General features: G+C 50.2%; 1 protein-coding gene across 3 annotated transcripts in view; it reads left to right on the top strand.

Annotated features, from left to right (window-relative positions):
* PACS1 (phosphofurin acidic cluster sorting protein 1) overlaps nucleotides 1–24,763 on the top strand; it is a 106,372-nt gene that overhangs the window by 70,933 nt on the left and 10,676 nt on the right. For all 3 annotated transcript variants that reach the window (XM_037517531.1, XM_054697459.1, XM_037517532.2), the window contains exons 3-14: nucleotides 9,876–9,965; nucleotides 10,583–10,708; nucleotides 12,891–13,035; nucleotides 13,302–13,393; nucleotides 13,487–13,567; nucleotides 15,968–16,027; nucleotides 16,694–16,854; nucleotides 17,228–17,321; nucleotides 21,678–21,758; nucleotides 23,026–23,141; nucleotides 23,308–23,443; nucleotides 24,613–24,717. In XM_037517531.1, the coding sequence (XP_037373428.1) occupies nucleotides 9,876–9,965; nucleotides 10,583–10,708; nucleotides 12,891–13,035; nucleotides 13,302–13,393; nucleotides 13,487–13,567; nucleotides 15,968–16,027; nucleotides 16,694–16,854; nucleotides 17,228–17,321; nucleotides 21,678–21,758; nucleotides 23,026–23,141; nucleotides 23,308–23,443; nucleotides 24,613–24,717 (1,287 nt within the window). The remainder of the gene's footprint in view (nucleotides 1–9,875; nucleotides 9,966–10,582; nucleotides 10,709–12,890; nucleotides 13,036–13,301; nucleotides 13,394–13,486; nucleotides 13,568–15,967; nucleotides 16,028–16,693; nucleotides 16,855–17,227; nucleotides 17,322–21,677; nucleotides 21,759–23,025; nucleotides 23,142–23,307; nucleotides 23,444–24,612; nucleotides 24,718–24,763) is intronic.

Here is a 24,763-nt window from a genome sequence, read left to right as displayed (position 1 = left end):
TGTTCCCAGCATTTCTAGGTCCAAGCAGACACATGGATTAGGGAAGCACTTTGTAAATTTTCTGAAGGGTGGTAGAAACAGATTATTATTTCAGACTTGACAGTTTAAAATTTGCTGGAATATTTTATGTTCTAGGTAATCTGCACATTTAATTCATTGTACTTAGCTCAGTATCTTCACGGTACCTGAAATATTTCACAAACATTTATATTCTAGCATTTCTGAATTTCAGGAAAAAAGGGAGAAATTGAACTAGAAAAAGGTTAAGGAATTTACTTATTGCCACTAAGTACCAAGTGGCAGAACTGGGTTTAGAAGCTAAAGAGCAGATGACTTATATGTCATTACATGTGGTCATTACACTGCACTTCCAGGCTTCCCTTAACTGATAAGTCCTTCCTAATGATGGCTCCCCAGAGCTTCCTGAGATTCTGAAGTGCCTCTGGAGTCATTAAGTAATGATCGGAGGGCCTCCTTGGTGGTGCAAGGGGTTAGGTTGCAGCCTATGAAGCTGTCTGCAACCTCTGCAGCACCAGTTGGATCCCCCAGCCGGCCAGGGAGCAACTCACATGGCACAGCAGACCTCTCCTGACTCGCCTGCTGCTCCTCTCAGCAGTGTATTTCAGTCAGTCTCTCTGTTCTGCTCCTTGCTCTGTCTCTGGTGAATCCTCTCACCCCCCACACCTCTGACCTGTGCCCCAGCTCTTGTATGCATAAAATAAAATAAATCTTTTTTTCTTTAAAGATTTATTTATTTATTCATACAAGCACTGGGTACAGTCAGAGGCGCAGGAGGGTGAGAGAATTCACCAGAGCCAGAGTGGAGAATAGAACAGGCAGAGTGACGAAGTACACTGCTGAGGGGAGCAGCAGGCGGCAGGAGAGGTCTGCGCGCCATGTGGGACCCTCTCCCGGTGGTCGGGGATCGAACTGGTGCTGCAGAGGCTGCGGGCAGCTTCGCAACCCAGTGCTCAACCACTGCGCCACCGGGGAGGCCCCAAAATAAAATAAATCTTTAAGAAAAAAAAAGTAATGATTGGATTCTTCAGCTTCAGAGTGATGCATTTAGAATCCTTATTGATTGAAAAATAGTGACCTATATGGTAACTCCCTACGAAGCAGAATATTTTTTAACTAGATTACCTATTACATCGCGACTTATTGTGCTAATATTGGTGTTGGTGTCATTAAAAGCCACATCTAGAGCACTCACAGTTGTGAGCCATACATTGAGGTTCTCAAATTTCTTTCTGAGATAAATCCATTATCTTAATTTAGTTTTCAAAACTTAAGGCATTTCAATTACTCCTGTGGACAATACCTCCCAATTCTGTGACATGTTCCCAGACACCCTGGGCTGAAAGTGCAAGTGTGGGACAGTGATGTGCAAGTGGAAACTTTCAGTATCTCCCTCCTCTCCTGATTTTGCACCCCATTTCTAGGTCACAGGCAGTGTTCCAGTTTTCAGGAATTGTTTCCTTTACTTAAAAGCGGTTGCTTTCCAATGCAAACACTATTAGTATGGTTTTGAAAGTTCCCTGCTGCTTTTGCCAGGCCTACAGTTAAATTCCTTTGCCAAAAGAATAATGTCTTTTATTTTCTGATTAAATATTTAACATTTTGTAAAATTTTAAATTATACCAAAAAAGCTACAAATACTGTGAATTTTTTGCTGCTCTACTTCAAGCAACTGAAAGTAATTATAGATGTTCTATCACATTAATTTATCCAGTCATTTATGTATTCATTTATTCATTCATTTAATAAATATTTATTGAGCGCCTCTGGCATGCCAAGCAGAGGACACAGTAGTGAACAAGACAGCCATTCCTGCCTGTGAGTTCTTTTATACCCTAATGGACCAACAGTTCTCAAGTGAGATCTGCAGACTTGGGGGTCCCTAAGACTTTCAGGGGTACACAAGGCCACAACTCTTTTCATGATATTGCTGTGCCATTATTTACCTTTTCCACCAAAGGTGCAAGACAAGGATGGACCAAGCACTGGCCCTTGACACAACCAAGGCCATTGCCCCAGGGTGTAGCAGTGGTCCTCACGTTATTTATATCGTGCTCTCAGATGAAGAGAGAAAAAGCCAGTGTTGCCTAAGAATGTCCTTGAGGAGGCAGTAAAAATTGTTTATTTATTACATCTCAATCCTTCAGTACAAGTCTTTTTAAGATTCTTTGTGAAGAAATGGGAAATCTACATAAAGCGCCTCTGTTTCATAGCAGAGTGCTGTTGCTTTGAGAACAGGTACTTGTGTGATTAAGTTTTGATTAATAAAGTAACTGCTTTTTTGGTGGAATGTCACTTTTACTTGCAAGAGGGCTTACAGACAAACTGGCTATTTAGACTCAGGTACCTGGAAGGCATTTTCTTAAAAATGAACAAAGTTAATCTGTCACTTGAAGGAAAATAGCTGGGAATATTTTTAGTCAATAATAAATAAAATTTGAGCTTTCAAGTGAAAACTAGAATTTTAGAAAACTTGTCTCATCACTTGTAGGCTTAACAGCTTTCCCATCCTTAAGGACTTGTCTAGAGATAGGTGGTTGATGATAACAGTAGTGATTTTTTTTATTATTATATTGTATAATGAAATGTGTAACATTTGAAAGCTTTTCATAACTCATTGAACCGTGTTTTCCAAATGGCCAGTTCATCAGGTTATAAAATCATGCTGTATAAACAATTCATTCAGGAAACAAAACACTGGATTTGATTTTATTTTTTACTTTATTTTGAAATAATTTAAAATTTATAAAAGAGATGCAGTGTTAGTACATAAATTCCCATATGCCAGTCACTAAGCTTTTGGTAACTTTTTTCTTAACTATGGTACATTTATCAAAACTAAGAAATTATCATTATCAGATACTATTGATTAATAGTATTAATTACAGTCTCTATACAGACTTCCCAATATTTCTGATGATGTGCTTTTTGTGTCCATTGACTGAATTTTGATATATAATAATAAATATATAACCTTGTTGGTATGGTTTTGAATTCTTTGTTGCCACTAGCCCTTTACAGGCTACCACTTGTAGAGTTTTGGTGTGGTATCAAAGAAAAATATTTCACAGTTATCTGAAAAGGCTGTTAAAATGTTCCTCCTTTTTCAAACTTTGTTTCTCTTTGAGTATGAATTTTTTCATATACTCAACATTGAAAAATAGATTGAGTACAGAAATAGATATGAGACCCCAGCTGTCTTCTCTGAAACCAAACATTAAGGAGATTTGCAGAAATGTAAAATACACTGCTGCTGGAAATGTAAAATGGTGCAGCCACTTTGCACAACAATCTGGCCGTGTCCCCAAAAGGCTAAAGAGTTGCCATGGGGCCTTGCAGTTCCATTCCTAGATATTACACAAGAGAAATGAAAATACATGTCCGCACAGACCTTGCACACAAATGTTCACGGCAGCATTTACTCATAGAAGCTGAAAGTGGAAACAACCCAAGTCATTTCGCTGAGAATGGAGAAATAAAATGTGGTATATCCATGTAACAAAATATTATTTGGTAATAAAAAGAAATAGGGTCCCATGGGTGAGCATTAAGAACATGACCACACGTGGTCTGACTCCATTTATCTGAAATGCCCAGAGCAAGTGGATCCTCAGAGTCTGGAGGTAAAATTGTGCTTGCTTGGGGGGATGGGACTGGAGCAGGGTAGGCAGGTAAGAAAGTTGTTAGAATGACAGCTCAAGAGTTAGGGGTTTTTTTGGGGGTGACAAAAATATTGTAAAACTAGTGGTGAATTGTGGTATTGAATTATATCCTTGTAAAGCTGTTATAAAAATAACTGCCATCTTTTTAGTAAATCGTTTTTAAAGACATTTTTTCTTAAAAAATGTTTTGATATAATCTCATAGTAGGTTTTATCATTATTTCTAGATGAATTAATGTTTGTTTTTAAATAACCAGTTTAAATCCCTAATGTGGTAAATACTGATAATTTTACCTACATAAACCAAAGCTATTTCAGAGCCTCAATAATTTAAAAGCTTGAAAGTTCCTGAGATTGAAAATTAAAGAATCATTATAGTAAAAGAAGTGACAATAAACATAACAAGAAATTCATAATCAGGCTTTCCTTGAAATCATATCCATTCTTGAAAACATGTTAGATGTGGGCCTTCCCGGTGGCGCAGCGGTTGAGCGCTGGGTTGCGAAGCTGCCTGCGGCGTCTGCGACGCCAGTTCGATCCCCGGCTGCTCCCCGGCCACCGGAGGAGGGTCCCGCATGGCGCACAGACCTCCCCTGCCGCCCTCTGCTCCCCTCAGCAGTGTACTTCGGTCCTTCTGCCTGCGCTGCTCCCCGCTCTGGCTCTGGTGGATTCTCTCACCCTCCCACGCTTCTGACTGTACCCAGTGCATGTATAAACAAACAAACAAACAAATAAATAAATAAATGCCTCTATAAAAAAGAAAAAGAAAACATGTTAGATGTATCTTCCCTTATTTAATATTTTTTTAAGATTTATTTATTTATGCATACAAGAACTGAGGTACAGGTCAGAGGTGTGGGTGGTAAGAGGATTCACCAGAGATAGAGTGGGGAACAGAACAGGCACACTGAAATACACTGCTGAGGGGAGCAGCGGGGAGACAGGAATTGCCCTTGAGTGAATTGTGGGGAAGCAGGTTTTGAGAGAAAGCTCCAGAATGCGGTTGATCGTATTACTGTTTTGAGAGGCCTTTTAAACAGCCAGAAGATGCTGGATACAGGCATTTCCAGGTCAGGCGAGCCCTCGGAGTGCAAGGCCTCCTTGGGAGAGTCATTACCGTGTTTAAGACCCAAGAGTAGGGCCTCCCCGGTGGTGCAGCGGTTGAGCGCTGAGTTGCGAAGCTGCCCGCGGCCTCTGCGGCGCCGGTTCGATCCCCAGCTGCTCCCCGGCCACCAGAGGAGGGTCCCACATGGCGCGCAGACCTCTCCTGCCGCCCGCTGCTCCCCTCAGCAGTGTACTTCGGTCCTTCTGCCTGCTCTGCTCCCCGCTCTGGCTCTGGTGAATTCTCTCACCCTCCCGCGCTTCTGACTGTACCCAGTGCATGTATAAACAAAACAAACAAACAAATAAATAAATAAAACATGCATCTATTTAAAAAAAAAAAAAAAGACCCAAGAGTAGAGTGAGCGATTATAGAGGCCAGGTCTAAGGGTTGAGGCCCCAGGTGCCCCACTGTGAGGAAATCAGGGGAAAGAGAGGAAGGGACCCTATAGTGGGGCAACCAGGTGCAGGATGGGCAAGGGGCCAGGAGGCCAGCATGCCTCCCAGCCCCCAGCGAATCTTGGGCCTTTCTTTTCTCTGGGTGCTCTGGCCTTCTCACGTGGTCTCACCTCTCCATGGTCATGCCGCTCATCCTCACGGAGCTGGTGTCCCTTTTCTGAGTGACGCTGCCCTTATATCGCTGGCTTTTAGGCTCAGATGCTCACACTCATACCCACACCACACTCTAGGTGTCCACCATCAGGCCCACGTGCCCCATACCCATGCTCCCAAGCGCCATCTGCGTCTACACGATCAAGGCTGCAGGTGATGGCCACAGAGGCTTAAGGCGTAAAATGCCTGATTAATTCTGTTTACCCTACAGACCCAAACTGACCAAGAAAGAGCATCTAGAGACTAGGCAGAAATACTAGCAAGTGTGAGTTCTGGAAGCCAAAAGCGGGCGTGGAGGGGCAAGCAGACGGGGGACGGGAGCGCCAGGTAGCAGGCTTGGTGGGTGGTGGAGGTGAGCTGACAGAACGTGTTTAATAGAAAACAAGAGAAGAGAGAGCCAACACTCTAAGTGTTGCTGAGAGCGTTCTACTGGCTTGAGATGCTGGGTCAATGCATTGCAAAATGATCGCCACAGTAAGTCTATTGGCACCTGTCACCATACACATAAGTCACAAAAGTTCTTAAAATGAGAACTTTTAAGATCTAATCTCTTAGCAACACTCAAATATGCAAAATAGACAACTCTTGAGTTTGCTATAAAGGGAAGGTGAGATCTGGGGTGGTAGCCGCCAGGGCGTGTGGGGGTGAGAGAGGACTTTTTCAGATGAGAGGAATGACAGCATGTTTGCTAGTGGGAGCGACCCAGCTAGAGGCGAGCTGATGGCGGGAGAGGAGTGGAGGCTGGTGAGAGGGTGAGAGCTGAATCTGAATTGGTAGGAGCGGGCAGGAGGATGCAGGAGCAGGAGCCTGGCGAGTGGGCGAGTGTGGGGTTCTGAAGTAGGTGTCAAGGCTACCCACTTAGAGTGGGGGTCAGTAAGAAGGGGACTCGGGAAGGTAAGAAGTCACTGCCTGGTCGCGTCCTCTAGCGCGCGAGGACTGGGCGGGCACAGAAGGCCCGCTGAGGACGGGTCCCAGATTGGACTATGGACAGCTGGCCTGAACCTCGCTCCGCCGCTCTCCTCCGGGCCTGCCACTGGCCCGGGGGGATGTCACCGACTGAGCGTGGAGAAGGGTGCCGGGAGGCGAGGCAAGGCTGTGTGCGGGGATGCGTTGTGAAGATGGACTCCAGCATGTAAGCTGAGGGAAGAGGACAGGGGGCGACTGGGTGAGGAAACATGAAATGGGGGGTCATGCGCTGTAGGCCCTGACAGCTCTGAAGGAATATCATTGTTCACTAATGAAAGAGAAAGTGCGGCAAGTTTGAGGAGGTGGTGATCAGAGTCGGGAGCGGGAGGCTGAGTTCTCAGGTGTTGGAGTTACTGGTAATGATGACGTTCGGAGTGTGAAATCATGTGGGCGAGTGACTGACACATGGGTGAGCAGAAGGTCACCGCAAGAGAGGCATCATGGGGGTGGAGGCCAGGGTGCTGGGGGAGCTGCAACCTGGTGGTGGGGAGCGGGGGGAGCACGAGCAGCCCCAGCCTGTCCCTGAGCAGTAATAGGCCATGGACAGCCGGGAGAGAGGACAGTGACCCTGGTGACCTGGCTGCAGAGCTCAGGAGAATGGTGAGGAGAACACGGTGGACACAGCTGTGTGGTTGTAGGAGAAGACCTGCATTGGGAAAAGGGCTCCCAGAAGGCAGCGCTGGGGTTCAGCTTTCAGTTCCAGCAGGTTTCTCACAGCAGCGGTACTGGCATTTCAGCCGGATCATCACTCATTCTGCTGACAGCCGGCAACAGCCCTGGCCTCTGCCCTCCAGCTATGTGCTCTCCCTCCCCCCCACACACACACAATTAAAACAACCCAAAATATCTCTAAATTTTTTAAAAAAGATTTATTTTTATTTCTGCATACAAGAACTGGGGTGTAGGCCAGAGGTGTGGGAGGTGAGAGGACTCACCAGAGACAGAGTGGAGAACAGAACAGGTGGATCTACTGAAATATGCTGCTGAGGGGAGCAGCGGGGAGACAAGAGAGGTCTGCTGTGCCAGGTGGGTAACTCCGGCTGGGGATCGAACTAAGGCTCAAACTCAGGCCGCAGTGGCTGGAGATAGCTTGATAGCGCTGAGACTCAACCCCTTGCGCCACCAGGGAGGCCCAATGTCTCTAAATATTACCAAGTATCTCCTATCCCTGCTATATGTAAACCACATTTTGGATTCTATCAGCATTTCAGATATTTCTTAAATCAGAAAAAGCTAAATAAACTGAGATGAAAATTCAGGAGGAAAACTTTGTCAAGATTTTTGTTTATAATAGAGGTTTCTATAAAAATTCTATGACAGAAGATCAGAATTGCCTTTATTATTTTAATTGGCATAATATGCTATTCTAATTACCAAAAAATAGAACTGTGAAATGTTGTGTTTAGGAGATTTTCCTTCCTTCATTAAACAAATCCCACATTTTATGAAGATAGAAATGGATAAGAAATCTAAATGTAAAAAATAAAATTACAGGACCTCCCCGGTGGCACAGCGGGTTGATTGCAGTGCTATGAAACTGTCCGCAGCCTCTGCAGCACGGGTTCGATTCCTGGCCAGCCAGGGAGATGCCCACATGGCGCGGCAGACCTCTCCTGTCCCTCCCGCGCCTCTGGCCTGTACCCCACCATTGGGTAGGCCAGGAGATCTCAGCTAGGACAGGAATGCTTAGCCATAGAAGAAAAAATAAGAAGATTGTCTTTGACTAGAATTAAAATACTTAATCATAAGATGCCATTAAGAAAATAAATAGGCAAGAAGATACTTACAATGCATATATCTGACAATGACTTGTATAAATAGAGGACTTACAGCTTAACAAGATAAACACCTGAGCAAATGGAAATTTAGAGATGACTAATCAGCAAGTGACAAAGTGCCTGGTATTGTTAGTCGCCAGGCAAATTGCAGCCAAGACTGATGCGCCACGTACCCTAAGAGCCAACCACAGCTCCAGGACTGACCACACTGAGTGATGGTAAATAAGTGGAGCAATTAGCGCTCCCCCACACTGCAGCTGGGGGCATGCCAACTGTACCAACACTTCAGAAATGGGTCTAGCAGTTTCTCATAAACATACACCTGCCCTCAGACCCAGCAATTCCAAGAAAAAGCAAGGTGATTATCCATAGACTTGTATAAGATTTGCAGCTTTAGCCACAATAGTCAAAAACTCAAAACCAAGGTCTCCCTGGTGGCACAAGGGGTTAAGACGCAACCTATGAAGCTATCGGCAGCCACTGCAGCACAAGTTCCATCCCCGGCCAGGGAGCTACCCACATGGTGCAGCAGACCTCTCCTGACTTGCCCGCTGCTCCCCTCAGCAGTGTATTTCAGTCAGTCTGCCTATTCTGTTCCCCACTTGGTCTCTGGTGAATCCTCTTACCTCCCACATCTCTGGCCTGTACCCCAGCTCCTGTATGCATAAATAAATAAATCTTTTTTTAAAAAAAAAAAAAAGTTAAAATTTTAAATTAAAAAAAAAAAAAAACTCAAAACCAAATATGCCTGTTCAGCCACAGGAGAATGGAAAACAAAGTGTGGTTTATTCATAGGATAGAATTCTACTTAGCTTTAAATAAAAAGCAACACGTGACTGAAACACAGCACACCTGTGTGAACCTCAAACATCACCTCTGGCCTAAAGAACCCAGCCAGATTAGTATGTGTCGTAGAGTCCATTATGTGGCATTTCGGAACAGCCAGTCTGTGATGAAAGAAATCAGAACAGTGCTGCCTCTGAGAGTGGCCCAGGGCTGATGGGGAAGGATCGCAAGGGAGTTTCTGGAGCCGCAGAAATGCTCTACATCTTGATACAGATGTGGGTTACCTGGTTGTATACATGTCCCCTCACAGGCCTGCGTATAGGAGGTCTGGCCATTTCACTGTTTCTAAATCAAACCTCAATTTTTAAAATAGTGGTTTGTACAAATTCACTGACCTTTCTCAGACCCTCCTGCTGATCTTTTTACAGTTAAGAAATAATTGTTTAGCCCCACTCTACTTTTTAGGGCTAAAAATACTGGGGTACCTAAACCAGAAGTAGGTTGGAAGGGGAGGTGCTGAAAGGAAAAGACACTGGGGAAAACATTGATCTAAGCTGAAACCTGAAAGGAGGTGCTTGCTGTGTCTGGAAGCAGGAGAGAGCTCCCCGGAAAAGGAGAGAAGGCCAGACAGTGCAGCTAGGACATCGCTTAGAAAGAGGAAGGGAGGCGAGGTGAGCATGGGGAGATCAGCCCACACTCTGGGGTGCTCATACCTGCCTGCCTCTTCTCAGGAGTGGGGAGCACACAGACGCAAACCATTTCCACTTGAACGCACAGCACGATAGGATGAAATCCAGCCTTGGTGCCACTTGATTCTAGTAGGCACAGCACAGACTGGAGTTGTTTGGGGTGGCCAGAATGTCTGTCATGTTCAGGAGTTATTTGCGAGTCTAGTATTCCTTTTGGTCTGGTTTTGGTGGCATAGCTTTGCCACGGTTCTCTCTCGGTTTCAGGGTTCAAAAAGGATTCTTCGCTCCAATGAGATCATCCTTCCAGCCAGTGGACTGGTAGAAACAGAGCTCCAGTTAACCTTCTCCCTGCAGGTGAGAAGCTACCATGGTCATGGATCCGCTGTCCAGTCTGGGCAGCCATGGCCCAGGGAATAAACGCTGCCCCATGAATTCAGCCCAGTGGATTAGCTGCAAGCATGCCTTCAGGTCACCTGGGGCTTCTGGGCTAGCCCAGAAGGCCAAAGCAGTCACTTGGCCCACTGCAGTAAGGGTGCTGAGACCCGGCAGGGCTGCTGGAAAATACGCCACATCCCAGTGCCTCCCTGCCAGGCTTAGCCCATCACCTCCCCTTAGTAATCCACACCGCACACCCCAGCAGAGTGTGCCTCATTGGGTCTTTATGGCCCAGCATTGTACTCTCCACCCCTCCCCTTCTCCCTATCCCTCTTTCTCTCTCATCACACTCCCAGTAGCCATGTTGAAGCACATGGAGAAAATACCTGATCAGATGACAAAGAGAGAGGCCGTCTTGGAACATGGTTGGACCACAGAGTAGGAGCTGGCGCCCAGTACATGCAGACCCCTAGCAGCCGCTTGTATTCCCTCTGCCCACCCCCTTGCACAGTGGGAGACACTGACACCCAGAAAGACCAGAAGCCCACCAGAACCCACTTACTTATAACTATGCCTGGCTGTTTTGTGCTCCACAGTACCCCCATTTCCTGAAGCGGGATGCCAACAAGCTGCAGATCATGTTGCAAAGGAGAAAGCGTTACAAGAATCGGACCATCCTGGGCTATAAGACCCTGGCCGTGGGGCTCATCAACATGGCAGAGGTGAGACAAGCCTGCAGGTCAAAGCTGAGAGAAGCCAGGCCACGGGTTGCCCAGCCCATGGATTGTTTACAAGTTCTTTCTGTTATTGGAAATTCAGGATGTACTTCTTTTTATCAAGTACTTTCACACTCACTAAAATGTGCCTCTTTTTTTAAAAAAATTTCAAACTTATGGAAGAGTTTTAAGAGTAGAATAAAGCCATTCCCATGTACCCTTCACCCAGATTCTTCAGTGTTAATGTATCACCACATCTGTCTCATTATCTGCCTTTTTGCCAGTTATTTTCTTTTCTGAGTTGTTGCTAAGTTGCAGGCAGGACAGCCATTCCTGCTTTATTATCGCTCTATGTAAATTTCCTATCGGTAAGGAGACGCCCCTAAAGAAGGCCCGGCGTCCCGGCCTCCATGTAGGTAAGGACAGGAGCCTGATCAACCCGCAGCTCCCGTCCAGATTGTGCCGGGACAAGACCCCATAGGGCCTGGGGTCTGATCGTGTGTAGTTGTCAGGTGTCGACTCCCCTTCAATCTCAGTTTCCTTTGTCTGTCATGCCCTTTATGGTTTTTGTTTGCCTGATTGTTGCACACAGGCTGCTTCCTTTCATGAATATCCCTCAGTTAGGTTTGTCTGATATTTTCTGGAGGTTGGATTCAGCCTGTGCATTTTGGGTAGTGTTTCTCAGAAGCAGCATTCCTTGTTGACTTGTTCCACTACTGTGAGGTTAACTGTCACCTCTGGGTTAAGGTAGTGTCTGCCAGGTTTCTTACTGTAAAGTTCATTAATAAATATTTTATACTTAAACCAATGAGAAAATGTTTTATAGGGCAGTGTTGTAAGACTATGTAAAGTCTTTTTCTTCTTCACATCTTCACAGCTAGTTTAGCATCTGTTAATGATGATGACCTGGATCACTTACTGCTTTGATGCTGGCCCAACGGGGAGTTCTGATCCCATGATTCCTGCTTTACTAGCTGGATTTCTGTTGTAAGATAGAGTTTTCCCTTCGTCCCCATTTACTGATTGATTCACTTATTTGTCTCACTTATGAACCTGTATTTTCCTCTTTGGGGTTCAATCTGCTGCCATGATCATTTATTTTGATGCTGGAACTATCTCAGATTTAGCCAGTGAGAGTCCTTCAAGCCGACTCCCATATCCTGTCAATATGTCTCGTCATTCTTCACATGCTTCTTTATATCCTGCTACAGAATACGGCAGGGTCACGTTGTACTTTTGCTGACCCAGCCCTGGAATGAAGTGATGCTCTCAAGAGCCTTGGTTCCTTTTAGTGGAAAATGGCCTTTGAAAGTCAAGTTCCGGGTACTTGAAGTGCTCGTTTCCCAAACTGGGGTGCCATTGCTTCTACTCCCAGCAGACAGAGCCAGGACAGACAGGGGCACAGATGCACGTGCTCTGCCGTGTGCAGCACACGCTTCTGGTCCTCCTCTCCATCGCTCACATTCCAGTCAGTTCCTGCCCAGCACTGTGCTGCGTTCTCTGCCCTTTACCCTGTCCATGTTTCTCATTCCCTCTTCCAGTAGCAAAATGGACAGTCGTGCCATTGTCCTTCCGATGTCTGCTCATCTGTGCAGCTGTAGCCAGGCAGATCCCCCGGCCCTGACGAAGGGGAAGAGGAAGGAAACTACAAAGCAGTTTTAAAATGTTGTTTCTGTACCTTGGCAAGTTAAATGGGAGTGATTCAGTGACTGTCCTCGAGTGTTGTATTAGTATGACCGGCTGATGAGAGGGAAGAATGTGGATGCCACCCTGCCCAGCTGTGTCATGCCCCCATTTTCTCATGGACTGTAGGTCCTTTCTGCTGCTCTCAGGCACAGGTGACCACCATCTGCAGGCTGGCTTCGCCCCACCTCCGCCACCACCACGAACTAGTTCTCCATGACCGACTTAACGAAAATGTAGTCCTGGAGATTAGCTGTCACTTTCAGTCTCAAGCCTTGATCGTTCTTTAAATGCATGGCCTGATGGGCAGGCACTTCCAGAGTTAGTTTCAAAGGAAGACCTTGAAGGCAGTGGGGGAACGGCAGGCAGGGACTTGGAGGAGGGGGAGAACGAAAATGCACAAGCAAGACGCCGTTGCCACTGGCTCGTGTGCCCTTTCAATTGTGGAAGTGGACAGCACTGTGGCCCCTCTGTAAGGCATTTCCACGGGCACTCTGGGTCTCAGGTGATGCAGCACCCTAACGAAGGCGCCCTGGTGCTCGGCCTGCACAGCAACGTGAAGGACGTCTCTGTGCCTGTGGCAGAAATAAAGATCTACTCGCTGTCCAGCCAGCCCATTGACCACGAGGGCATCAAATCCAAGCTGTCTGGTAAGAGGGGCGCAGTGTCTGCGCTCCCATGGATCAGCAGTCTGTCCCCTGATCGCCACCCTTGGAAAGCTAGACAAGACAGTGCCTAGAAATTTCCTAAGAAAGTCAAGTTTAGAGTCCCTGAGATCATCTACAGCCAGCCTGGCTGTGGCCCTTTCCTCTGCCCCGGCTGTGTTTCCACCTGAGGGAGCCATGGGTCCAGGCAGCCATCTCTTAGGCCAGATCTTCCCACGGTGGGGTTTTCTTACTGAGGTATCTGCTTCCAGACCGTTCTCCTGACATTGACAATTATTCTGAGGAAGAGGAGGAGAGTTTCTCATCAGAACAGGAAGGCAGTGACGATCCATTGCATGGGCAGGTCAGTCTCCACAGCCTCTTGCGTGACGTGTCTATGAAACAAATCCCAGCCTGCTGGCTTTCTGAACCTCAGTCTGCCTCCTTACCCACTTAGGACCTGTTCTACGAAGATGAGGATCTGCGGAAAGTGAAGAAGACCCGAAGGAAATTGACCTCGACCTCTGCCATCACAAGGGTGAGCCCCAAAGATCTGGGGAATGTTCAGCCAAGGTTTCCAGTTTGGGGGTAGGATGGCCATCTTAGAACTTGGAAGTCTTGGAAAGGTGTCTCCAGGTCTTGAGGGGCCCAAGGTTCTGATATGCCATTCTGCATCTCCACCACCACCACCGAGAGCCACTGTCACACTGGACAGGAGCGCATGCACCCTTAGGTCATCGTCGTGGGGTGGCGGAAGTCTCGGAATGGACAGTGCTTTCTCAGAGAGCAAAACACCTCCCGCAGCCTGGCTCCCTCTCCAGGGATTGCTTCCAGTTCCACGCTGCCCACCCCAAAGAGAAAGCAAGTTCTCTAGGAACGTCACCATTTGTAGTCATTGGTTGAACTTAGAAATAATAGGCTAGTGCTTGGAACTGTGGGTTGGATAAGGTTTGATTATAGTAGCTATGGTCCCTGCCTTCACATGTCCATAACGTCAGAGACCAAAGCCTTGGAGTAAGTTTCCAGTGTGATTTCCTTGAGAGTCACTGTTGTGGGTGAATTAGAGCTGTGGGCTGAGATGCCTACTAGCTGGATTTCTAGATTAACTCTGATCAGTTCTGGAGTTCCCATGCTGGAGTGTGAGAGAGTCAAAAGTGCAAGGAGCTTTTTAGAAATAAATTCAGTTTCACTTTCCCCAGAGGTATTCTGATTCTCACTAGTGCAGAGCAAGCCGGGGACCCTAGAGGCCAAGGATCCTTTCCTCTGCAGGAGTGACGTGGAGGTCAGACTTCCTGAGTCTGCGCTTCTGAGCCTGGCATTCCACTCTGTCATCTCTCCGTCATCCTGAGGTGTCCTTAGTGCTCAAGACTGTGGTCGCTACCCTGGTTGGCACTCCAGAATAGCCGAGCGTCCTCAGGCCTCAAACACTGCCCCACCATGCTGCCTTGGGAGGAGGGGAGGTGCTCTCTGTTGCAGCTCCTTCTGCTCAGTTTCTCTGTTCCACAAAGAGGCTCTGTCTTCTTCCCTTGCAGTGCTCCCTGGGGCTTTCCCAGTCACCACTTCCTGGGGCCTCCTCCCTGGCTTCACCAGAGTTCAGGGCGCCTGTAATAGCTGTGCCCCCAAAGGTTCTGATTTTTCATTAGCTGCAAGCACTTTCCAGTTAGATTTCCAGAGCTAGTAATTGTGCTTGAGGGTCCTTGTGCACACGCGTTCTTCCCTCCCCGCCCGAGAACACTTGGTCTGGGTGCCCCAGTCCACATACTGTCCTCCGAACACAGCTCATGCGTCCTTGTCACTGTGGATGCGGGCTTTTCCCCTGCTGTGAATGACCTTTCCACTTTGCAAGCCCCGCCCTTTTTTAAAGGCCTGGCTCAATCTTACTTGCCACTTAGTCGTTGCCATCCCCACATGGTGAGTGAGTCATGCAGGCGGGAAGGACTGATGGTCACAGGCCAGGCCCCATGCCCGATGGGAGGCACAGAGATAAGCAAGGGCCTTGTCCCTGCTGTCAAGGAGTGACCCTGTGTGTATCTGACCAGGGGACCATTACCCAGCAGCCTCAGCGCCAGAAGACAGAGAGCCTCGTGAGGCAGCTCTGAAACTGAGGGGGACACAGTCCTCTGAGCTAGGAGTGCCAGGCAGCCTCGTGGACAGGGTGCCAGATACGGGCTTCTAAGGGTGGACGAGCTTCACCAGGTGGGCTTGGGGACGTGTTTAGGCCAGGCAGAGGAGTGCGTGTGGAGCTGGAGGCGCGACAGCCCGCTGCAGTTTCCACTTGAGTGAGGCCTGAGCTTGAATGGTGAGATGAGGCTCGAGACGTGGAGTAGAACAACTTCGGACAGACGGCTGACGCTCGAGCTCCGCTCTCTGGGCCGAGGGCAACATGATCATGTTGGCCTTTGGACTGGACAGTGTGGCCTCTGGAGGGAACATGACTGGAGACTCATGGGAACAGACAGGGGTCCAGGGAGAATGCATGTGAGGAGAAAGGCCTGGACAACGCTGTGGCATTCAGGTGGAAAAGAAAAGGCAGGAGCTAGTGAGCAGGGGCTGTGGTGAGAAGAGGGAGTAGCCCCAGGTGTCGACTTGGGCCATGAGGCAGATTTCTGGAGTCAGCAACCAGGACAGGGAGCGCAGGGGAAGGTGAGCAGTCTGTTTTGGCAATACCGGGTCTGAGGTCCTGTATGTGCAGGCAGAAATCACCCAATGACCCCGGGGATCAAAGGACAGGTGGGAGGAACTAGGGATGTGCACTCAGGAGTCGTCAGGATGTGGGTGGGGAAGGGGCCTGGGGTGGGGAGATTTCCTCCCGTCTGTGCCCCCCACACCCAGACCCAGCTGCAGTGTCATGCTAGTGCTCCCCCACAACCCCCCGCTGACTTGACATCCGTCCACATGGGATGTCGTCTGAGAACAATTATGCCACTTGTCCCTACAGCAACCTAACATCAAGCAGAAGTTTGTTGCCCTCCTGAAGCGGTTTAAAGTTTCAGATGAGGTACGAGCCCTTATTCCCCAAGGCTGATGGTGAGTAGAATTTCCTGGGTTTCTACTGGGAGTCAAGATTCCAGGACCCCCATGGGAGAGGATGGCTGGAAAGGTCTTTCAGCTACTTGAAGAGAAAGGCGTTCCATGCAGCACCCAGGGTAGTGCCAGGCCTGCTGTGTGGGACAGCAGCACCATGTGAGGCGGCACAGGTCTTGCCACCAGCCCTTGAGAACTGAGAACTGGGAACTGGCCGTTAACAGAGAAGCCTGCTCTCAGGGCTTCTCTTCCCACAGGCTGCGAAAGGGGTGTTGTTGAGAGCTCCTTTTATCGCCCTGGGCAGTAGAGGGACATGGAGCCGGCCTGCAGGGGCCCGTGCTCACCTGGGCCTCCTGGTGCCCGCTCTTCAGGAGGCCACCTGGGGTCTGGCTCTTCTCCCGGGGGCCAGGCCCAGTGCGAAGTGGGAGGGAGGCCTGAGTGGGCCGGCAGCCCCACCACCACCCTGTGGGCAGGGTCAGATCCCAGAGAGGACTCCTCTGTGAGCATGACACTGTGACTGTCCCTCCAGGGGATGCATGAGGGACACCAGGGGACACCTGTCCAGGAGGAGGGACTAGCACATCCACCAGAATTGTTAACACCAGTGACCCCAAACTCAAAGATTTCTTTTCCCCAACAGGTGGGCTTTGGACTGGAACACGTGTCCCGGGAGCAGATACGAGAGGTGGAGGAGGACCTGGACGAGCTGTACGACAGCCTGGAGATGTATAACCCCAGCGACAGTGGCCCCGAGATGGAGGAGACAGAGAGCATCCTGAGCACCCCAAAGCCCAAGCTCAAGTGAGCCCCAGAGCTCTTCAGTCAGATGCTTCCCAACACCTCTCCCCTTATGCCAGAGCAGTCTCCTAGCCTCCCCCCGCCCCCCACACCCATTACCAGGGAATCTTGGTTCTTCATCCTTGTCCAACCTTGTCGACATCGCTGTCTGGACAGAGACCCTTGTTTTTGCCTCCAACCGACAAGTCCTGCAGGACTCTCCTGAAGGCCTTCGGAGTACCCCTACTTCTCCAGCCTCCACTGTGCCCTTCCTTATCGGGCGTCCTTGACGCCCAGGTTGCTGATCTTCCTTGAACACCAGCTCTAACCCCGCGTTCTGTGAGCTGCTGTTCGGGCCATGGCGGCCACTGACCCTGGCTGTGCTCCTTCACCGCAGGCCCTTCTTTGAGGGGATGTCGCAGTCCAGCTCTCAGACGGAGATTGGCAGCCTCAACAGCAAGGGCAGCCTCGGCAAAGACACCACCAGCCCTGTGAGCAAGACCCACGGCTGTGGGGGTGGGGGAGAGGGGCCCCGACACGTGGGGCCTCACACTGCAGCCTTGCTCTCAGCTCACTTTGTGTCCTTGGAAGACTGGTCTCATCTTGCCTCTGCTTGGGTTGTCCGCTCTAGTCCGACCTGGGAGTTGAGTTCTCTGGCGACGTTGCTGTGGCTGGCCGGGTGCTCTTTGTGGTCTGCCGGGGCAGGGGCCTTCCCTCCCAGGACACACGGTGCCGCAAAGCCTCTCCCTGGTGGTGTTCCGCCAGTGGTGGGTGAGTTTGCACCCAGCTGGGGCAGGAACAGGTGTCAAGGGGCAGGAAGCTCACTAGGGCTGTTCAGGAGGCAGTACATAGCTTTATTCACCTCGGGGGGCAGTGCCCTCACAGGATTTAGAATTCCGTGTGCTGGTCTCCATTTTGCCTGGGCAGTAAGAGAGATTCCCTAGCTGTCTACTGTCACCACCCAGCGTCTCCCGGAGCTGCTGCATCCTGCTGGGGAGGTGCTCCCCGCGCCAGGTCAGAGGCGGGAACCCAGGCCCCTCTTTGGGAACTGAAGTGCCGAAGACATGCATGGTTTCACTGCAGCTGAAAGGCCAGTGCCTTTCCTGTACGTCCAGGAGACTGAATCCGCTTGTCCTTGCTACTTTAACAGAGAGAATACAGAACTCTCCCTGAAAGTAGGCATTGTGAGGAAATGGTAGGGTAGGATATGAGATGTGCTATGATGTGGTGCATGATGTGGTGATAGGAGGTGCTCTGTCCCCGGAGAAGCACCATGTGTCTGGAAGGGCTGCCTGTCCCGAGTCTGCAAAGGGCAGGGACTCACAGGCTGCCTTACTGCCTGCGGCCACCAGGTGGGGCTGTTTCCCACCATATCCGTCTTAGTGGTTAAGACACAGCAAGCAGCTTCTGGCCCAAGACCCTCACACTAAATGGTGTTTGTGAGGAAATGGGGCATGGAAAACTGCACCCCACCCTGAAAATGCTCCAGGACTGATGCCTGCAGGTCCTGCCCTCTCAGCCGCTTTCCAGCCAAGTTCATGACATCTGAGAGGTTTGGATGTGGCTTCTAGGTGCTCTTTCTCACAGGGCTGCTGGCCCTGCTGAACCATCACCGTCCATGTGGTCAAATCATTGACCAGTAGAACCAAAATCCATCTTCAATATAAGTACAAGTGATGACTGTTCTCAAAAGAAACCTGACTGAGGGACGATAGTCGCACGGTGTTCTAGGAGTGTGGGCCCTGGCTGTACTGCAGCTGAGTGGGCTGGACAGTTAACTGAGATACCTCCCCCGGAAGCACTCGGCCCAGCTCCTGACACAGTAAATGCTTGGAATCGTTATTAAATTAATAAGAGTATCTCTTTTATACTATGAAGGTGTTTCTGGGTGACTAGAATTTATAGGTTCTGCTTTAGTCTCGGATATATGTTTTAAAGCATTCAAAGAGAAAAATCGCAACTCTCTGAGTCTCGGGTACCTTATCGCTCAGGTAACGGTGTTGGCATAGGAACCCATTTAGTTCCAAAGTCAGTTGAGTCATCTTTCAATACGATGGTCTTGCGCTTTGGGGGCAGGGAAGGATTGGGCTGAGATCTGTGCTTTGGAGTCAGACTTCTTTTTTTTTTTTTTTTAAGATTTATTTATTTTATTTATACAAGAACCAGGATTCAGGCCAGATGCAAGGGAGAGTAAGAGGATTCACCAGAGACAGAGCAGGGAACAGAACAAGCAGACTGACGAAACACACTGCTGAGGGGAGCAGCGGGCAAGACAGGAGAGGTCTGCTGTGCCATGTGGGACCCTTGCCGGCCTTGGCTGGGATCAAACCTGTGCTGCAGAGGCTGCAGACAACTTCACAGCGCTGCGCTCAACCGCCTGCGCCACCAGGGGAGGCCCTGGAGTCAGACTTCTAAGCTGAATCTTGATGCCACCCCACAGCAGACTGCAACAGAGGGCAGTTTCCCCTTCTGCAGAGGGCATGCAAAAGCCCTTACCTGACCAGGTCATGTGGAGGCACAGATACAACCTCCAGCCTGGGGCTGATGAGCTGCCTGGGGAGCATGGCACAAACAGAATCAAGGTGCCCCTGTTAGCATGGTCTAGTTTAGTTTAGGGCTCCTGAAATTGATAGACTCAAGATGTCTTAGTGAGTCCTGCAAATTCTGGTTACCTTGGCCCAATTTCAAACTTGCTTTGCTGGTTCTCCGTGATATTTCTATTTTGAAGAGCCCCATATGTCTTGATGTGGGTGTGGAACTTTGGAACCCTTTAGTATGGGAGGTACTTTGGGAACCACAGAGCGAAGCTGTGCTCTTAAACAAAGAACTTCCAAATGTATCAGGAAAGTGCCGAGACAGAGGCCACGTGGGCGCGTGCGCCTGCTGCTCAGCTTTGTCCTTGCCTCTCGATTGCCTGGCTTCTTTGTCTGAGTCTTCCTTTTTGTTCCCCCAAATTTCAGAGGATTCAGATTATCACTAGAACCAGAAGGAATTTCTGCTGGTACAAATTATTATGGTTGTGCTTTTCCCAAGATTTGTGCACACAGCAGCAACATCCTTTGGTTCTACAAGCTGATGACAGTGCGCCCTGACGGCACAGCACAGGCGGCCAAAGACCGTTGCGGCGGGTCACTGTTCCCACAGCACTGCCAGAGGCCGTTAGATTGTGCTCCATAAAGTGACAGCCAAAATACAGCCTCTCCCCTACCCCGAGTGTGTCCATCCTCTGTGGCAGTCAGCCTGTCCCCACAGGCACAGGGCTCCAGACCCTGGCACCTGTCTTCAGGGCCACACAACCAGACAGACGCAGCTACTGCCCTGCCAGGTATTCCAGGACCCTGGGGTGGAGCGCACCTGCATGTTTGTGGGGACAGGAATAGGTTGGAGAAGGAGTTTGCTCCTAGTGGGATTGATTGGAACATCTAGAAGAGTCAGGAAACACCCTAGTCCGAGGTAAAGATCTTATCAGAAGTTGCAACTTGGCTGCGAAAATGCTGGGGCTGTCCTAGGGCCAGAGAACAGACCATGCAGCTTGAGAAGCTCCCAGCAGAACTGGATCATCATCCTTGCACACATGCTTAATTCCTCTGTCATGTGGAGACGCAACCAGGGCAAACACCTCTCCACCTGACCAGGGCTCCTGCGCTCCTGGATTGTGGCTGCCGGGTCTTCACACAGGCCAGGTGTGACCAAACTAGCTGTGTGTTTGAAGGTGGCCTTTGCTGGGGCCTGAACCAAACCATCTCAAGCTTGGGGGTTCACAGGGTCTGCTACAGTGGGGGAAAGGACGTTGGCCTAATCTTGCAAGTGACTTAGAGCACTGGTTCTCGACCGGAGGTGATATTTGCCTCCCAAGGGGCATTTGGCAGTGACTAGAGACGTACTTGACTGTCTCAGGGGATGTCTATGGGGTACCACTGGCTTCTAGTGGGTAGAGACCGGGGAGTGCACTGAACATCCTTCAGGCACAGGTGGGTGCCCAGCACAGAGTGATCCTCCCAGATGGCACTTGTGTCAAGGTGGAGAAACAATGGTTTAGAGTGTGGCACAGCCCACTTTCATAATCCTGGTTCACTCATTTGCCAGGTGACCCCAGCAGCTAATCAGTCTGATGTTCCCCAGTGCTGTATCGTCCGCGCAGGGAGAGGACTTTGAGTACTTGGGAGGAAGTGGAATAGCCTTGCTCTTTTCTGACTCCCTGGCTCCCCTAGGAACCAAAGCAATTCACTGAGCCCAGGCCCTTTCCTGCATCCCAGACCCACCAGCCTGCTCCTGGTGACGTGTGTCCAGAGAGCCAGAAGCAGTATTAGCAAATACGGAAAATCTGGCTCTGTGTCTGTATTTGCAATGTAAAGTTTTAATATTTATGAGAGAAGCTAATAAGAGTTAGGACAAACGGAGAATTAATTCATGCCTGAAGGGCTTGACATTGGGTGTCTTTTTACTTAGCATATTCGCTTTAAGCATTTGGCTACCATGGACTTCTTCAGTCTCAAAATTAAAGATTTGAACAATATGATCCTCTTTCTTCTCAGCAACTTCCAATAAGCAGAAGAGGCAACCGTGTTCACAGGTCTGGCCAGGGCCTCACCGACCCACAGCAGCGCCTCTTTCCCAGTGACCTTTCTATGAGAGTCAGAACTTCTGGTTCTGCATGTCACTCAGTTGCTGGTTTAATAATCACAAAATAACCCACGCCTCTGGGGCTTACTTTTCCCAAGAGTATATTCCTTACAATGTGAAAATCCCAGATGAGAGGAAGCCTCTCAAGCTCCTGAGGCACCTAGAAGACAAGCCAGGGCGGCAGCTCTGTGCACTGGGGTGACTAATTATTATAATTTTTGCAGATGGAATTGGCTGCTCTAGAAAAAGTCAAATCTGCTTGGATTAAAAATCAAGATGACAGCTTGACTGAGACAGACACCCTGGTATGTATGGTTAGCCCCGTTTCCGCTGTTTAAAATAGTGTTTGTGCTTTAGAAGTAAAGGGCAGAGACCCTCTGCACCAGACTGGAAATTCTGCCCGAACCTGTGATGTCCTATGTTCTTTTTCTCCCGGGATCTTCACCCTTAGAATCCAGCCCACCCAGGAGACTAGGTTCCCCAAAATAGCAAGCCAGAGATGTCCCCGTTCTGCCCTTTAATAGATCTGATCAAGTGGCAACTTGGATGATTCCTCGCTCTGCCACCCTCATTTACTTCTGAGAGGTGAGGGCGGTGTCATTTACTTCTGAGAGGTGAGGGCAGACCTGCCCCTGCTGCTGCTCTTGCCCTGGCCGGGCAGCCCAGCCCAACGCTTGACAGCAGGAGGACCAGTCACCCCCTCCGCTGAGCCCTGTGGGAGCTGCCTGGGGTGCTGACCAAACCCGAATGAAATGGAACAAATTGACTGGGGTGCCCAATTTAATAAACATCAAATTGTACTCACATTTACTGAGCAATTATGTTGATCTGAGCCCTGAAAATGCCTAGAAGAGTGTGGCCGTCACATCCCCGTCCTCAGAAAAGCCGGCCAGTGCAGTCTGGCCAGGCTCCAGGAGGCCCAGGGAGGGTACGCCACCCCTTCTCTGTGGAAATGGAGGCTGGACATGGGATGGGGGGTGGTGCAGAGCTTCACAGAACACCGTCTGGGGGTGTGCACGCACCCGCCTCATTCTGAGACCTTCTGTGGTTGGATGCAGTCCAAGAAAGAATTATTTTCAGCCTATGTTTCCTATAGTAAATAATGCTGCATTAAAGCTCAGTGTACAGCAGAGCGTTAGCTTGAGTCAAGATTCATTTAAAGCTTACGGTGCCGATTCGCACCTTGGCCTCCCCCGTCGTCTGAGGGGCCCAGCGTTTATCTTGCCCCACTTTTTACTGCAGTGGTGGTTTTGGAATGAAGTGCCAGTCGAGTCGCTTCCCAGTTAGAACTCTCCTTCCCGCCCAGGAAAGCTAGGTCATCAGCCAGGTTTGCGTGTTGGTGAGTAGTTTGGACATGTAGAAGACAGAGTTGAGCAGCAACATGCAGTGCGGACTCAGCAGGGCACCATTTGCTAGTCAGGGGAGGTCAGGTTCTAGAACTCATGCCTCCAGGCAGGAGAGCGAATGACCTGCTCCTCCTTGTGGTGGTGAGGGGCCCTGGAAGGCCTCCATCAGGCTCCTGGCTGATTGCTGAGTGAGAAGCAACCTCTCGGCTTCCTTTCCTCCTGACAGGAGATGACTGACCAGGACATGTTTGGAGATGTGAGCACGAGTCTGGTTGTGCCAGAGAAAGTCAAAACTCCCATGAAGTCCAGCAAAGCAGATCTCCCCGGCTCTGCCTCACCCAGGTACTCAGCGCAAAAGCGCCTCCTGCGACAGGGTGGAGTTCAGGGCCAAGCAGCTGGCGCAAGGCTGTGGCCCACGTAGCGAGGGTTCCTGGCCTAGGGAAGAGCAGCTGGCTGGGGCCTCGGGGCCAGCGGGGCTGCTCACCACCTCCTCGCCTCTCTCCGGCAGCAAGGTGGACGGAGCGCACACCCCCCGGCAGAAGAGGAGCACGCCCCTGAAGGAGCGGCAGCTCTCCAAGCCCCTGAGTGAGAGGACCAACAGCTCCGACAGCGAGCGGTCCCCTGACCTGGGCCACAGCACTCAGGTACCCCACCCCCCGCGGAGGCTGGGACCCCCTCAGCATCCCTGGACCTTGCTTTCTGTGGGGTGCCCTCTTTGGGCTGTTCGGTGGAAAGGAGAGGGGGAATACTTGGAAATGCTCTGAGTGGAAGCCTGGAAGACAGATCTAAGCCAGAGAAGCCAGCCTGTTTGCTACTGGTGACTAGCGTGGAATTGACTTTGACTTTCTGATTTATGGGGGGCCAGAGGAGGACGCCAGCGGCACCAGCGCTGTCCTGGCCTGCATCAGCCCCAGTGGCAGTTCCACGCTGGCTTGTTCTGCCGCCTCAGCCTCTGTCACACCCGGGTCTGGAGAGCGCTCTGTGACTTGGGGGTGCTGGGCGATGCTCACGGGGCCTTCGGCGTTGCCATGGGCACTCTCTGTGAGCTCAAGCTGGCAGCCTAGCCGCGTTGCCCTGCTCTGAGGGACCTAGGAGTGGCGGGGATAGAAACGCAGAAGGTGGGTCTTGGAGATGGAGTGTTCTCTTTGAAGGCCAGCAGTGTCCAGGGCCAGGGAAGGGCTTTCTCTAAGCTGACATCCCTCACACAACCACTGTTCTTCTCAAGCTGTCAGCAAGTTTCTTCATTTACCTGAAAAAAAAAAAAACTCTGAGAGAAAAGTTTGCGTCGCTGTGGTTCTGCATTAGGCGCCATTACCGAGCTGACAGGGAGCCAGAGACTAGAATAGCCGGGTGCCCGGGGCCAGGTATTGTCCCCCTTGTTAATCACTGTTCCTGAAATACCTTCAGTTCCCTTCGAACCGCGGGGCTGCCCATGCAGCCTGTACTGCCCCTCTCATTCTTTCTCTCCCCATCGCCCTCGTTTTCGTTTCTGTACGTCCCCCCCCCTCCTCCCTGCCCCTCCGCGCTGCTCTCCTGCTCACCACGTCGCTAGCCTGTCTGCCCTGCCTCCACCAGGACGGCCGCTGTGGCTTTGTTCCTGGTGTGTGAATGTTCTCTAAGGACCCTACGCTTTTCCTTTAGCCTCCTCCGTACTAGTTTGGGCCGGCCAGCAGGCTGTTGGGTCTCTCTCCGGCATAAATTCCTAGTTTCCGTTCTCTCTGACTAGCCGCTCCCAGAACTGCCTGCCCGCTAGGCACCTAGCTCACCCTCCTGCGCCCTGGTGGCTGCCTAACGGGCACGGTCGTCCTTGCAGATCCCGAGGAAGGTGGTGTACGACCAGCTGAATCAGATCCTGGTGTCAGATGCGGCCCTCCCAGAAAACGTCATCCTCGTGAACACCGCTGATTGGCAGGGCCAGGTAAGAGTCACAGCCCTGGGAGAGATGCAGGGGAGCAGCTGGGAGC

The sequence above is a fragment of the Talpa occidentalis genome, unplaced genomic scaffold, assembly GCF_014898055.3.
Source record: "Talpa occidentalis isolate TD23 unplaced genomic scaffold, MPIMG_talOcc4v2.1 talOcc4.17, whole genome shotgun sequence".
Taxonomy (NCBI): domain Eukaryota; kingdom Metazoa; phylum Chordata; class Mammalia; order Eulipotyphla; family Talpidae; genus Talpa; species Talpa occidentalis.
Note: the sequence above shows the minus strand (reverse complement) of the source record. Positions and strands in the feature narration are given on the sequence as shown.